Here is a 16769-nt window from a genome sequence, read left to right as displayed (position 1 = left end):
TGCAACAATTTCAGTGATTTTTACTAGGTTACAGTTCATAGAAGGAAATCAGTCAATTGAAATTTACATTTAAGTCATTTAGCAGACGCTCTTATCCAGAGCGACTTACAAATTGGTGCATTCACCTTATAATATCAAGTGGAACAACCACTTTACAATAGTGCATCTAAATCTTTTAAGGGGGGGTTAGAAGGATTACTTTATCCTATCCCAGGTATTCCTTAAAGAGGTGGGGTTTCAGGTGTCTCCGGAAGGTGGTGATTGACTCCGCTGTCCTGGCGTCGTGAGGGAGCTTGTTCCACCATTGGGGTGCCAGAGCAGCGAACAGTTTTGACCGGGCTGAGCGGGAACTGTGCTTCCTCAGAGGTAGGGAGGCGAGCAGGCCAGAGGTGGATGAACGCAGTGCCCTTGTTTGGGTGTAGGGCCTGATCAGAGCCTGAAGGTACGGAGGTGCCGTTCCCCTCACAGCTCCGTAGGCAAGCACCATGGTCTTGTAGCGGATGCGAGCTTCGACTGGAAGCCAGTGGAGAGAGCGGAGGAGCGGGGTGACGTGAGAGAACTTGGGAAGGTTGAACACCAGACGGGCTGCGGCATTCTGGATGAGTAGTAGGGGTTTAATGGCACAGGCAGGGAGCCCAGCCAACAACGAGTTGCAGTAATCCAGACGGGAGATGACAAGTGCCTGGATTAGGACCTGCGCCGCTTCCTGTGTGAGGCAGGGTCGTACTCTGCGAATGTTGTAGAGCATGAACCTACAGGATCGGAAATAAGTTAACTAGGCCCTAGTTTCACATGACTGGGTAGGGGTGTAGCTATGGGTGGGCCTGTGAGAGCATAGGCCCACCCACTGGGGAGCCAGGCTCAGCCAGATGTGGAGGTCCTGGGCTGGCGTGGTTACATGTGGTCTGTGGTTGTGTGGCCAGTTGGAAGTACTGCCAAATTCCCAAAAGTGACATTGGAGGCATCTTATGGTTGAGAAATTAACATTTTAAATGATCTGGCAACAGCTCTGTTGGACATTCCTGCAGTCAGCATGCCAATTGCATGCTCCCTCAAATTGAGACATCTGTGGCATTGTGTTGTCACACAACAGCCACCTGCAATGAGTCCATGCTCACTTTAAAAGGTAATCATATTTTCATGGATATTGGTCTTAAAAAGTATGCCTTTTCCTCCTCCCACACCAACACTATTAGGTGCATATATTGCTGCTGTTGAACAGAGTATGTAGAGAAGTATCAGAGTTTGACTAATCATTGAGTCTTTGTGCTTTTCAGGGTGGGTAAAACAGAACTGGGTGTAAGTGAGTCAATTCCTAGACCTCACCAAAGGCATCATCATGGCAGTGCTGCTCACCACCCTCCACCACTCAACTAATTATTAAATACAATGTCCAGGGTGGCATCATCTCACTAACCAAACACACATCTCACGATTTTATGTTTCATCCAGATAAATGCTGGTATGCAGGCAAGCACTTTGGAACGTGACACACCGTATAGGCTGCACTGCAGAGTTAATACATATCTGGATATTCTTTTTTACATTTCTTGACTTCTCTGCCACTACAAAGTGAGTTAACTATCCCATGATGCTAGCAATTTGTTGAGGTTGACTTAGGCCTATTGTTGTTTAATCAGACTGTCCCTGACAGTTTAGCAAATATATGTATCACAGGGAAGAGAGAGTAATGGCAATATAGTCTGATTTAAACAATTTACTGTATAAAAATATTTGTTATTGAATGAATGTGCCTTACCTCTCCACTTCTGCTGGGTTGAAGTGATATATAATAGTCAGAGGGTGGCACTGTGGAGACAGGGAATAATACACACTAGGATTATAAGCAATTTGTGTCCAAAATTGTATGAATTTTAACAGCAACTGTGTAGCCCGTATTTAGTTCCCTGTTATCCATTACAGGATTCAACCTCCACCCAAATAATTCTGCCATGCAATAAGTGTAGGCCTTGAATGCAAAAAGTATTTATATATTTTGCTAAAACTTAATAAGGATGCATAAAGGGGTTATACGTAGTTTATACAAAATAAGTTATTCGTTTATAACACATTGGTTTATTTGTGTAGTTTTTTGTCTGATTGTTTTGCTGGCATATGCCATTTTAGGTGTTGGCAAAATATTTATAAAGTTATACACTACCGTTGCGTTATCTAGCCTACTATTATACAAGACTGCTAAAGTGACCCACTATAATGTGTATGCAATAATATTTAGTGTTCATTCTGCTACTATACACCGAGGGATGGAGCCCGTGTAAAAGGTTGTTGATTTGAGCGGAGCGCAGTGACATCTGCATAAATGGGCGTTCCGGGATTCGCGCATCTTGCTTGGCGGTGCCAGGTGTGTTTTAACCTGTGGCGAGGGATGCAGTCGCGGTTGTCATCATCAAAATGTGTGGGATGCGAACTAAGACCTGGAACGAGAATAAATTACCATTAGGTGAATGCTGTGATAACGACACCAGCAGTTTTCTGTCACAGGTATAAAGGCACTCTCGTTGACGCACTAAATATACGGCTTCCGATGTCCCAAATCTCCGAGAAGATTTGTCTCTCACGCAGTCTATGGTGAGGTGAGTGGATACCCTGTTTTGACAACTTCCATCCAAAGGTTTAGGAGAATAAGAAGAACCAACCTATGATAAGGTGATGCGGAGGCTGAAACATTGATGCATTCATGTAGGCACTGGATTGCTGACTTATTTACTGTTTTACGCACAAAGACCATTGTGAGTTTTGCAATATTACGGACGTATTTTCAGTGGAATAGCCAGCTAACGTAGCCCGCATAGTGACTTTTATTGGAAGTCATGCTACTCCAGCATTACTGTGGTTTCTTGGACAATACGAAATGTATTTACACATTACCCGGGAAAACCTCATCCATGACACAGGCTGGCTCTCAACAGTGAATTATCAATTATAAAAGAGAAATTAAACTCCGACCAGATCCAGTGAATAACTCAATATCAGAAATCTCTGTTCGCCCATATTTTCTCCTGCATTAGTGCTTGTGAAACAAAGCAAAACCAAAGATACCCTTTCAGATCAGTGACGAACCACATCAAAAAGATACAATATGTCTAGAACACTGAAAAAGAAGAAACATTGGTCCAGCAAAGTGCAGGAGTGTGCGGTGTCATGGGGAAGCCTCGGAGAATTCGGCAATGTGGTGGAGGTGCTGGGGGGTGCTGAACACGGAGAGTTTCCTTACCTGGGCCAGATGAAGTTGGATGTGATGTTGTGCCACGTCGGTACAATGCCCTATTTCGGTGACGTTTTGTTGGAGATCAACGGAACACCCGTCAGTGGACTTACAAACCGCGACACTCATGCAGTCATTCGCCACTTTCGGGAGCCCATTCGTTTGAAGACCGTCAAACCAGGTGCGTCCTCTTTTTTTACTTAAAGTATTTCATATACAAAATGGTCCTCTCTATATTAGCCTACATATGCTCTATGCCAGAGTAGTCAACCAACTAACGTTACCAGTTGAATACTTGTGTATAATTATTTTTTATAAGTACATATTTTATGGTGGTATTTACCATTTATTCTATCACTTTTTTTTATTTTTTATCTCGGATAACAAAATTGCATACTTACCGGTTGTCCTAGCTATAATTCAATGTAAAATGTAGTGCCCTTTTATTCCTACATATTTGTTGGAGTGACAACACTGTCATACAGAGCACTCAGTGTCCATCCCTTACTGGGACTCATGACATATGCCATTTGGCTTTGAGCGTTGGTCAAGTCTGCTTTCTGTTATTGATAAATGACAATGCCTCTCACATTGCTAGTTGTGATGCGAGTGTCATGGCAAGTGATTTAACCCAACTGTACAGACATGGACCCCTATCTCTAGCAAGACTCCTTTTATTGAAGCAATAACAAAGTGGTCACCTGGCCTGTGTGTTGGTAAAAAGCTGAGGGATTGGGCCTGGAGAATCAAATCAAAGTGTATTTGTCACGTGCGCTGAATATAACAGGTGTAGACCTTACAGTGAAATGCTTACTTACAGGCTCTACCCAATAGTGCAAAAAAGGTATTAGGTGAACAATAGGTAGGTAAAGAAATAAAACAACAGTAAATGTAACCACTGTCAAATTCATAGACAGAGATTAGGATGCAAGGACTGACCATCCATGATATCAAAATTATAGTTTTAACCGTGTTTTGAGGCTATATAGGTTTGTTTGTATTTGCTTACAGTCATTGGCGTAAAACAAGCTTGTATTTTGGGTTCAGAGCCCTATACTACGAATCGGGTTTGAGGACTTAGCTAGGTAACTTTGGTCAACTCTGGGTTCAACTCGAGATAACCTGTACCACAAAAGTGGCTCACCTTTTTGCCAGATACATTTCTATGGCAACGAATCCTTCAGAACTAACCTGCTGCACAGCAGGCTAACTCCATTTATCCTAAATTGTCTGAGCCACGAGTTGAGGACCAAAAATCAACTACCCTCCATCTCGCAAAGATTGTGTCATCATCCCCTTTTATTTGAGGAATACGACTGATGAAATATTTTATGAATCCAATGTTTTTTGGTGTGTAGTATATTCTTTATAATACACTGCTCCAAAAAATAAAGGGAACACTTAAACAACAATGTAACTCCAAGTCAATCACACTTCTGTGAAATCAAACTGTCCACTTAGGAAGCAACACTGATTGACAATAAATTTCACATGCTGTTGTGGAAATGGAATAGACAACAGGTGGAAATTATAGGCAATTAGCAAGACACCCCCAATAAAGGAGTGGTTCTGCAGGTGGGGACCACAGACCACTTCTCAGTTCCTATGCTTCCTGGCTGATGTTTTGGTCACTTTTGAATGCTGGCGGTGCTTTCACGCTAGTGGTAGCATGAGACGGAGTCTACAACCCACACAAGTGGCTCAGGTAGTGGAGCTCATCCAGGATGGCACATCAATGCGAGCTGTGGCAAGAAGGTTTTATGTGTCTGTTAGCGAAGTGTCCAGAGCATGGAGGCGCTACCAGGAGACAGGCCAGTACATCAGGAGATGTGGAGGAGGCCGTAGGAGGTCAACAACCCAGCAGCAAGACCGCTACCTCCGCCTTTGTGCAAGGAGGAGCAGGAGAATCACTGCCAGAGCCCTGCAAAATGACCTCCAGCAGGCCACATGTGCATGTGTCTGCTCAAACGGTCAGAAACAGACTCCATGAGGGTGGTATGAGGGCCTGACGTCCACAGGTGGGGGTTGTGCTTACAGCCCAACACCGTGCAGGACGTTTGGCATTTGCCAGAGAACACCAAGATTGGCAAACTCGCCACTGGCGCCCTGTGCTCTTCACAGATGAAAGCAGGTTCACACTGAGCACGTGACAGAGTCTGGAGACGCCGTGGAGAACGTTCTGCTGCCTGCAACATCCTCCAGCATGACCAGTTTGGCGGTGGGTCAGTCATGGTGTGGGGTGGCATTTCTTTGGGGGGGCCGCACAGCCCTCCATGTGCTCGCCAGAGGTAGCCTGACTGCCATTAGGTACCGAGATGAGATCCTCAGACCCCTTGTGAGACCATATGCTGGTGCGGTTGGCCCTGGGTTCCTCCTAATGCAAGACAATGCTAGACCTCATGTGGCTGGAGTGTGTCAGCAGTTCCTGCAAGAGGAAGGCATTGATGCTATGGACTGGCCTGCCCGTTCCCCAGACCTGAATCCAATTGAGCACATCTGGGACATCATGTCTCGCTCCATCCACCAACACCACAGACTGTCCAGGAGTTGGTGGATGCTTTAGTCCAGGTCTGGGAGGAGATCTCTCAGGAGACCATCCGCCACCTCATCAGGAGCATGCCCAGGCATTGTAGGGAGGTCATACAGGCACGTGGAGGCCACACACACTGAGCCTCATTTTGACTTGTATTAAGGACATTACATCAAAGTTGGATCAGCCTGTAGTGTGGTTTTCCACTTTAATTTTGAGTGTGACTCCAAATCCAGACCTCCATGGGTTGATAAATTGGATTTCCATTGATTATTTTTGTGTGATTTTGTTGTCAGCACATTCAACTATGTAAAGAAAAAAGTATTTAATAAGATTATTTATTTCATTCAGATCTAGGATGTTGTTTGTGTTCCCTTTATTTTTTTGAGCAGTATACATTATCCATTTAGTTAATGACAGCATTTAGTCTCCAAACTTTACATTTTTTGCCTGATTTGTATTTAGAAATTTGCTAAAGGCAAACGGACAGCTGCAACCAACCATAGACCTATAATCAATAGATGGCAGTTCCCATTCAATTCAAGACTGGCAGCCATTGCTATCGTACGCATAAGTTGTTTAAAGGTGCACTGCAAAAATCGCTCCTCCATTTCCTGGTTGCAAAAATTCTAATACTTTGCCTAATTTCAGTTTGTGACAAAACAGGCAGTCATTGTATAGATAATCATTTTACCATCTAAACCACTGTGGAATATATTTTCCATAACCACATTTTTTTCAACATTTTCAGCTGTTTGAAGTTGTTGTATGAAAACAAAAGTAAAAGACAAAAAATAAACTTAAAAATGTGAAGCATAGAAATGGTTAACATAGAACACATCTACCACTTCTTAGACTTGCTTTCAATGAGAGTGACAGATCTATAACTCACATTTCCTATGTGAATTTGGTCAGGTCGCCCAAAAAGTTACATATTGTAGATTTAACAGTCAAATTGCCAGGGTTAGAGGTTCCAAAACCCTTCTATGGATTATACATGACCAAAAGTATGTTGCCACCTGCTCATCGAACGTCTCATTCCAAAATCATGGGCATTAATATGGAATTGGTCCCACTTTCCTGCTGTAACAGACTCCACTCTTCTAGGAAGGCTTTCCACTAATGTTGGAGCATTGCTGCCGGGACTTACTTACATTCAGCCATGAGCATTTCTGAAGTCGGGCACTGGTGTTGGGTGATTAGGACTGGTTCGCAGTCGGCTTTCCAATTCATCCCAAAGCCCTTAGTCTGAACGATGAAACACAGCCCCAGACCATTATTCCTCCTCCACCAAGCTTTACAGTTGGCACTATGCATTGGGGCAGGTAGTGTTCTCCTGGCATCCGCCAAACCCAAATTCGTCCATTATACTGCCAGATGGTGAAGTGTGATTCATCACTACAGAGAACCCGTTTCCACTGCTCCAGAGTCCAATGGCGGTGAGCTTAACGCCATTCTAGGCGAAGCGTGGGACATTTGTGGACAGAACTGAAAAAGCATGTGCGAGCAAGGAGGCCTACAAACCTAATTCAGTTACAATAAGTTGGGTGAATTTTGACCCATTCCTCCTGACAGAGCTGGTGTAACTGAGTCAGGTTTGTAGGCCTCCTTGCTCGCACACACTTTTTCAGTTCTGCCCACAAATGTTCTATAGCATTAAGGTCAGGGCTTTGTGATGGCCACTCCAATACCTTGACTATGTTGTCCTTAAGCCATTGTGCCACAACTTTGGAAGTATGCTTGGAGTCATTGTCCATTTGGAAGATCCATTTGTGACCAAACTTTAACTTCCTGACTGATGTCTTGATGTTGCTTCAATATATCCACATAATTTTCCCTCCTTATGATGCCATCTATTTTGTGAAGTGCACCAGGCCCTCCTGCAGCAAAGCACCTCCACAACATGATGCTGCCACCCCCGTGCTTCACGGTTGTGATGGTGTTCTTCAACTTGCAAGCCTCCCCCTTTTTCCTCCAAACATAACAATGGTCGTTATGGCCAAACAGTTATAATTTTTGTTTAATCAGACCAGAGGACATTTCTTCAAAAAGTACGATCTTTGTCCCCATTTGCAGTTGCAAACAGTTGTCTGTTTTTTTTATGCCAGTTTTTGGAGCAGTTGCTTCTTCCTTGCTGAGCGGCCTTTCAGATTATGTCGATATAGGACTCGTTTACTGTGGATATAGATACTTTGTACCTGTTTCCTCCAGCATTTTCACAAGGTCTTTTGTTGTTGTTCTGGGATTGATTTGCACTTTTCACACCAAAGTACGTTCATCTCTAGGAGACAGAATGCGTCTCCTTCCTGAGCGGTATGACGGCTGCGTGGTTCCATGGTGTTTATACTTGCGTACTATTGTTTGTAAAGATGAACGTGATACCTTCAGGCGCTTGGGAATTGCTCCCAAGAATAAACCAGACTTGTGGAGGTCTGCAATTGTTTTCTGAGGTCTTGGCTGAGTTATTTTGATTTTCCCATGATGTCAAGCAAAGAGGCACTGAGTTTTAAGGTAGGCCTTCAAATACATCCACAGGTACACCTCCAAATGACTCAAATGATGTAAATTAGCCTTTCAGAAGCTTTTAAAGCCATGACATCATTTTCTGGAACTTTCCAAGCTGTTTAAAGGCACAGTCAATTTAGTATATCTAAACTTCTGACCCACTGGAATTGTGATACAGTGAATTATAAGTGAAATAATCTGTCTGTAAAAAATTGTTTGAAAAATGACTTGTGTCATGCACAAAGTAGATGTCCTAACTGACTTGCCAAAACTAGTTTGTTAACAAGAAATGTGTGTAGTGGTTGAAACACTTAGGTTGGAGTCATTAAAACTAGTTTATGTAAACTTCCGGACTTCAACTGTGTATATATAGCTTCTTACTTTCTCGTGTATTTGTTTTTTGTTCTACCTTTTACTCAAACTGATGTTTCAGCATTATCTCTGAAGAGTTTGGTGTTCAACTAGCCATGTGCGACATGCACTCGCAGTTACAAGCCTCCAAGAGTCCGCGGCAGGCCAACTAGCGGTATCCACCGTCGTAGTTCTGATGAAGCCTGACATGGAATGTGAAGCTAACTGAAGCTGGCTAGCTTTATAAAAGCCTGAGTAGATCTAGCTTGCTTCGTAGTGTACCACTCTGATGGGGTAGGGTATATCATTAATTAGGAAGTCCAAAAATGGATGTAGCAGCTATGGATTCCAGCTTTAAGGGCTATATGCCGGTTTAATGAATTCATATCTTATGGGCCTAATAGAACCCTGGTTTCTGCAGTCTGTATGAACTCTAAGGGCTTCCGGTGTTAGCCAGGCTGGATGGTTGGCTGTCTCTTTATCTGGTCTAGGGGAAGGGGTGCTGTGTATTTGAATTGAAAGACTTAAACAACAACTGAGACTGTGCAAAAGGTTGCATCAGCAGCGTTTGATTCTTAGGCCTCCAGGCCAGTAGCACTGAACATCAGCTGTGTGTGGGAGAGTGAGAGTTTGTGTGTCCTCCACTGCATGCCCCCAGAGCTCCTCACACCACACTCTATGCCCCACTTACCAAGGTTGATTAATAAAGGGCATGGTAGAGAGAAGGAATCAGCTCAGCCTTTGGCTCGAGGTTCAACTCCCACGCTATGCTGTTTTTGTTCTTAAGTTGGTAGTGATGGCAATATTCCTCATCACCTTCTACTTTCATCACCAGCAGCAACAACAGCCTGAGCTAACTTTATTATCCTGTAAATGTATCAGTCATCCATATGACGGGTCACAGTGAGGGCTTATACTGTCCTGCAGAGGCTCCTCCTTAGCAATGTTTGCTGCTACAATAGATCTCACATAGAAACGCCTGTAACGAACAGCTTTTTGTATGATCAGTATTTGATTCTATGCTGTAATAGTTTGTGTGTCTTTGAGCACGTGGATGAACACACGTGTGTGTGTGTGTGTGTGTGCACAGTGTTTCCTGTGCGGTACACTCATGTTTAATTCATACCTTTTGCATAATTGAGGCAGCAAGTGTTTCTGTCTCCATGCTGATGGGGGCGGTGCGCTACGTAGTGGCGATGGGCCAGGAGGATAAGCTGTGATATAGTGCTAATGGCTGGCGGGAGAGGGGAGAGCAGAGGGTGAGGGGATGGAGCTGACAGAGCTTGGTCCACCAGATGTTCTACTGCTGCTGTTGCCAGGTCCTCTGCTCTCTTTCCCCTGGACCATGGAGCTGTTGGACTTCCTGTATCTGCTGACAGCTGGAAGGAAGAGCTAGGAGGAGGTGTTGGGAGTGTAGTATAATCGCAGTATTAATCACTTTGTGGGAATTAGGCTGTTTGAGAAGTTTTAAATCTTAAGGAACCTGCCTACATGTTGGTCGAAGTAGCTACTGTAGTAAGGCATAGCTGTGCTGGAAAGCGTTGGTAGATCAAATTGTATGTGTTACATGCACCGAATACAACAGGTGTAGACCTTAGAGTGAAATGCTTACTTACAAGCCCTTAACCAACAATGCAGTTTTAAGAAAAATACCAAAAGAAAAATAAGAAATGAAACTAACAAATAATTAAAGAGCAGCAGTAAAATTCACAACAGCGAGGCTTTATACAGGGGGTACCGGTACAGAGTCGATGTGCAGGGGCACCGGTTAGTTGAGGTAATATATACATGTAGGTAGAGTTATTAAAGTGACTTACGCATAGATAACAGAGTAGCAGCAGTGTAAAAAGGGGGGAGGGCAATGCAAATAGTCTGGGTAGCCATTTGATTAGATGTTCAGGAGTCTTATGGCTTGGGGAAGAAGCTGTTTAGAAGCCTCTTGGACCTAGACTTGGCACTCCAGTACCGCTTGCCGTGCGGTAGTAGAGCGAACAGTCTATGAATTTGGTGGCTGGAGTCTCTGACAATTTTTAGGGCCTTCCTCTGACACTGCCTGGTATAGAGGTCCTGGATGGCAGGAAGCTTGGCCCCAGGGATGTACTGGGCCGTACACACTACCCTCTGTAGTGCCTTGCGGTCAGAGGCCAAGCAGTTGCTGTACCAGGCAGAGATGCAACCAGTCAGCATGTTCTCGATGGTTCAGCTGTAGAACTCTTTGAGGATCTGAGGACTCATGCCAAATCTTTTCAGTCTCCTGAGGGGGAATAGGTTTTGTCGTGCCCTCTTCACGACTGTCTTGGTGTGCTTGGACCATGTTAGTTTGTTGGTGATGTGGACACCAAAGAACTTGAAAATCTACTCCACTACAGCCCAGTCGATGAGAATGGGGGCGTGCTTAGTCCTCCTTTTCCTGTAGTTCACAATCATCTCCTTAGTCTTGATCACACTGAGGGAGAGGTTATTGTCCTGGCACCACACTACCAGGTCTCTGACCACCTCCCTATATGCTGTCTCGTCATTGTTGGTGATCAGGCCTACCACTGTTGTCATCTGCACACTTGATGATGGTGGCACATAGGTTCTTACCTTTGGCTCTGTGGCATGTGTGCATTTTATTCAATAGAGAATGTGATTAAACTGGGGAATGCTTTTATTAAAAGCTACAGAAATATGCATGTAGCATGAAACTTTTGCTTTAATAAATATATGTTTCTGCAGGTTCCACCTAGGGATTAGAATTCATGATGGAAATGTTGAGAGATGGTGAGTGTACTACACTGCATTACCTCCTCTGTTCAGTGTTGCTGCATATCACCTATATAATCACTGCAGAAAATATACAATTTACTCCTATAAAATAACAATTTTATAGTCTTTCAGTCCCTAATCACACCTATAGGTGTCATGCCCTGATGAACACATTCATTCAATTTCAAAGCCTTTATGTGCCCAAATGAGACACCATGGCCCTGGCTATTGACTTAATGCAATACTGTATTTTGGGGGGGTCTCAGATGTGACCAACCACATCTCTGTAATGGTATGGATGCTGTATTTGTCTACAGTGGGTCCCTCTAACGAGTGGACTGAAGGCAGTGGAGCAGCTTGGCTCTCACAGCCCTGTCTCTCACACACACCACCATATTTCACATTACCTGCTGATTACAGCAATACAGAGCAATGTGAGTGGATCCTATTCTCCACCTTGTAATGGTATCCGATGGAGATGGTGGGCGTGGGTTAATCACGTTAATGCATAACTTCATATCTATCTGGAAAGTGGCTCTAGAGTCTTGATAAAGCAGGACCTATCATTGGAATGAGATTTGTGTCGGTTGTTTGCCTAAAAAAATGGAGAGGAAACACAAGCTGAGAGGCCCTCTGGTCAGGCACACATCTGGCTCATGCTTTAGCTGGGTCGTTCCACCAATCTGGTGCCTTAGCATTCTGTCATAAAGAGCACGTGTTCAACTTCACAAAAAGCACGTTTTCCCATCTCAAGAAGTAAAAAAATAAATAGTGCCAGCCAAAAGTTTGGGCACACCTATTCATTCAAGGGTTTTTCTTTATTTGTACTATTTTCTACATTGTAGAATAATAGTGAAGACATCAAAACTATGAAATAACACATATGGAATCATGTAGTAACCAAAAAAGTGTTAAACAAATCAAAATATTTTTTTAATTCTTCAAAGTAGCCACCCTTTGCTCTGATGACAACTTTGCACACTCTTGGCAATCTCTCAACCAGCTTCACCTGGAATGCTTTTCCAACAATCTTGAAGGAGTTCCCACATATTCTGAGCACTTGTTGGCTACATTTCCTTCACTCTGTGGTCCAACTCATCCCAAACCATCTCAATTGGGTTGAGGTTGGGTGATTGTGGAGGCTAGGACATCTGATGCAGCACTCCATCGCTTTCCTTCTTGGTCAAATAGCCCTTACACAGCCCGGAGGTGTGTTAGGTCATTGTCCTGTTGAAAAACACATGATTCTCCCACTAAGCGCAAACCAGGTGGGATGGCGTTTCGGCTACAGAATGCTATGGTAGGCATGCTGGTTACGTGTGCCTTGAATTCTAAATAAATCACTGACAGTGTCATCCGCAAAGCACCATCACACCACCTCCATGCTTCACGGTGGGAACCACAAATGCGGAGGTCATCCGTTCACCTACTCTGCGTCTCACAAAGACACAGCGGTTAGATCCAAAAATCGCAAAGTTGGACTCCTCAGACCAAAGGACAGATTTCCACTGGTCTAATGTCCATTGCTCGAGTTCCTTGGCCCAAGCAAGTCTTTTCTTATTATTGGTGTCCTTTAAAAGTGGTTTCTTTGCAGCAATTTGACAATGAAGGCCTGATTCACGCAGTCTCCTCTGAAAAGTTGATGTTGAGATGTGTCTGTTACTTGAACTCTGTGAAGCATTTATTTGGGCTGCAATTTCTGAGGCTAATGAACTTATCGTCTGTAGTAGAGGTAACTCTGGGTTTTCCTTTCCTGTGGCGGTCCTCATGAGAGTCAGTTTCATCATAGCACTTGGTGGTTTTTGCAACTGCACTTGAAGAAACTTTCAAAGTTCTTGAAGTGTTCCGTATTGACTGACCTTTATGTCTTAAAGTAATGATGGACTGTTGTTCTCTTTGCTTATTTGAGCTGTTCTTGCCATTATATGGACTTGGTCTTTTACCAAATAGGGCTATCTTCTGTATATCACCCCTACCTTTTCACGTCACAATTGATCGGCTCCAATGCATTAAGAAGGAAAGAAATTCCACAGATTAACTTTTAACAAGGTACACCTGTTAATTGAAATGCATTCCAGGTGACTACCTCATGAAGCTGGTTGAGAGAATGCCAAGAGTGTGCAAAGCTGTCAAGGCAAAGGGAGGCTACTTTGAATCAAATCAAATCAAATGTATTTATATAGCCCTTCTTACATCAGCTGATATCTCAAAGTGCTGTACAGAAACCCAGCCTAAAACCCCTAACAGCAAGCAATGCAGGTGTAGAAGCACGGTGGCTAGGAAAAACTCGGGGGACAGACTGACCCTAGTCCCCCGACACATAAACTACTGCAGCATAAATACTGGAGGCTGAGACAGGAGGGGTCAGGAGACACTGTGGCCCCATCCGATGAAACCCCCGGACAGGGCCAAACAGGTAGGATATAACCCCACCCACTATGCCAAAGCACAGCCTCCACACCACTGGAGGGATATCTCCAACCACCACCATACCATCCCGGGACAAGGCCGAGTATAGCCCACAAAGATCTCCGCCATGGCACAGCCCAAGGGGGGGCGCCAACCCAGACAGGAAGACCACGTCAATGACTCAACCCACTCAAGTGACACACCCCTCCCAGGGACGGCATGGAAGAACACCAGTAAGCCAGTGACTCAGCCCCCGTAATAGGGGTAGAGGCAGAGAATCCCAGTGGAAAGAGGGGAAACCGGCCAGGCAGAGACAGCAAGGGCGGTTCGTTGCTCCAGCCTTTCCGTTCACCTTCACACCCCTGGGCCAGACTACACTTAATCATAGGACCTACTGAAGAGATATGTCTTCAGTAAAGACTTAAAGGTTGAGACTGAGTCTGCGTCTCTCACATGGGGAGGCAGACTATTCCATAAAAATTGAGCTCTATAGGAGAAAGCCCTGCCTCCAGCTGTTTGCTTAGAAATTCTAGGAACAATTAGGAGGCCCGTGTCTTGTGACCGTAGCGTACGTGTAGGTATGTACGGCAGGACCAAATCGGAAAGATGGGTAGGAGCAAGCCTATGTAATGCTTTGTAGGTTAGCAGTAAAACCTTGAAATCAGCCCTTGCCTTAACAGGAAGCCAGTGTAGGGAGGCTAGCACTGGAGTAATATGATAATTTTTTTTGGTTCTAGTCAGGATTCTAGCAGACGTATTTAGCACTAACTGAAGTTTATTTAGTGCTATATCCGGGTAGAAAGTTTCTGATTTTTGCAAAGTTACGTAGATGGAAAAAAGCTGTCCTTGAAACAGTCTTGATATGTTCTTCAAAAGAGAGATCAGGGTCCAGAGTAACGACGAGGTCCTTCACAGTTTTATTTGAGACGACTGTAGAGATCCAGATTAATTGTCAGATTCAACAGAAGATCTCTTTGTTTCTTGGGACCTAGAACAAGCATCTCTGTTTTGTCCGAGTTTAAGAGTAGAAAGTTTGCAGCCATCCACTTCCTTATGTCTGAGACACAGGCTTCTAGCGAGGGCAATTTTGGGGCTTCACCATGTTACATTGAAATGTACAGCTGTGTGTCATCCGCATAGCAGTGAAATTTAACATTATGTTTTCGAATGACATCCCCAAGAGGTAAAATATATAGTGAAAACAATAGTGGTCCTAAAACGGAACCTTGAGGAACACCGAAATTTACAGTTGATTTGTCAGAGGACAAACCATTCACAGAGACAAACTGATATCTTTCCGACAGATAAGACCTAAACCAGGCCAGAACTTGTCCATGTAGACCAATTTGGGTTTCCAATCTCGCCAAAAGAATGTGGTGATCGATGGTATCAAAAGCAGCACTAAGATCTAGGAGCACGAGGACAGACGCAGAACCTCAGTCTGACGTCATTAAAAAGTAATTTACCACCTTCACAAGTGCAGTCTCAGTGCTATGATGGGGTCTAAAACCAGACTGAAGCGTTTCGTGTACATTGTTTGTCTTCAGGAAGGCAGTGAGTTGCTGCGCAACAGCTTTTTCTAAACATTTTGCGAGGAATGGAAGATTCGATATAGGCCGATAGTTTTTTATAATTTCTGGGTCAAGATTTGGCTTTTTCAAGAGAGGCTTTATTACTGCCACTTTTAGTGAGTTTGGTACACATCCGGTGGATAGAGAGCCGTTTATGTTCAACATAGAAGGGCCAAGCACAGAAAGCAGCTCTTTCAGTAGTTTAGTTGGAATAGGGTCCAGTATGCAGCTTGAAGGTTTAGAGGCCATGATTATTTTCATCATTGTGTCAAGAGATATAGTACTAAAACACTTTAGTGTCTCCCTTGAACCTAGGTCCTGGCAGGGTTGTGCAGACTCAGGACAACGGAGCTTTGGAGGAATACGCAGATTTAAAGAGGAGTCCGTAATTTGCTTTCTAATGATCCTGATCTTTTCCTCAAAGAAGTTCATGAATTCATCACTGCTGAAGTGAGAGCCATCCTCTCTTGGGGAATGCTGCTTTTTAGTTAACTTTGCGACAGTATCAAAAATAAATTTCGGATTGTTCTTATTTTCCTCAATTAAGTTGAAAAAATAGGATGATCGAGCAGCAGTGAGGGCTCTTCGATACTTCACGGTACTGTCTTTCCAAGCTAGTCGGAAGACTTCCAGTTTGGTGTGGCGCCATTTCCGTTCCAATTTTCTGGAAGCTTGCTTCAGAGCTCGTGTATTTTCTGTATACCAGGGAGCTAGTTTCTTATGACAAATGTTTTTAGTTTTTAGGGGTGCAACTGCATCTAGGGTATTGCGCAAGGTTAAATTGAGTTCCTCGGTTAGGTGGTTAACTGATTTTTGTCCTCTGACGTCCTTGGGTAGGCAGAGGGAGTCTGGAAGGGCATCAAGGAATCTTTGGGTTGTCTGAGAATTTATAGCACGACTTTTAATGCTTCTTGGTTGGGGTCTGAGCAGATTATTTGTTGCGATTGCGAACGTAATAAAATGGTGGTCCGATAGTTCAGGAATATGGGGAAAAACATTAAGATCCACAACAACTAGGTCCAGAGTATGACTGTGGCAGTGAGTGGGTCCAGAGACATGTTGGACAAAACCCACTGAGTCGATGATGGCTCCGAAAGCCTTTTGGAGTGGGTCTGTGGACTTTTCCATGTGAATATTAAAGTCACCAAAAATTTGAATATTATCTGCGATGGCTACAAGGTCCGATAGGAATTCAGGGAACTCGGTGAGGAACGCTGCATATGGCCCAGGAGGCCTGTAAACAGTTTGAAGAATCTCATCTGAAATATATTTTGATTTGTTTAACACTTTTATTTGGTTACTACATGATTCCATATGTTATTTTATAGTTTTGATTTCTTCACTATTATTCTACAATGTAGAAAATTGTAAAAATCAAGAAAAACCCTTGAATGAGTAGGTGTGTCCAAACTTTTGACTGGTACTGTAT

At 43.8% G+C, this 16769-nt stretch overlaps 1 protein-coding gene across 1 annotated transcript in view; it reads left to right on the top strand.

The window, feature by feature from the left end:
* Nucleotides 1-2301: 2301 nt before the first annotated feature.
* Nucleotides 2302-16769, top strand: part of LOC106565872 (membrane-associated guanylate kinase, WW and PDZ domain-containing protein 3) — a 194126-nt gene continuing 179658 nt past the window's right edge. The window contains exon 1 of the mRNA XM_014133506.3: nt 2302-3407. Coding sequence (XP_013988981.1) covers nt 3101-3407 — 307 coding nt within the window. The 5' untranslated portion in view covers nt 2302-3100. The remainder of the gene's footprint in view (nt 3408-16769) is intronic.

This window comes from Salmo salar, chromosome 12 (genome assembly GCF_965601325.2).
Source record: "Salmo salar chromosome 12, fSalSal1, whole genome shotgun sequence".
Classification (NCBI taxonomy): domain Eukaryota; kingdom Metazoa; phylum Chordata; class Actinopteri; order Salmoniformes; family Salmonidae; genus Salmo; species Salmo salar.
Note: the sequence above shows the minus strand (reverse complement) of the source record. Positions and strands in the feature narration are given on the sequence as shown.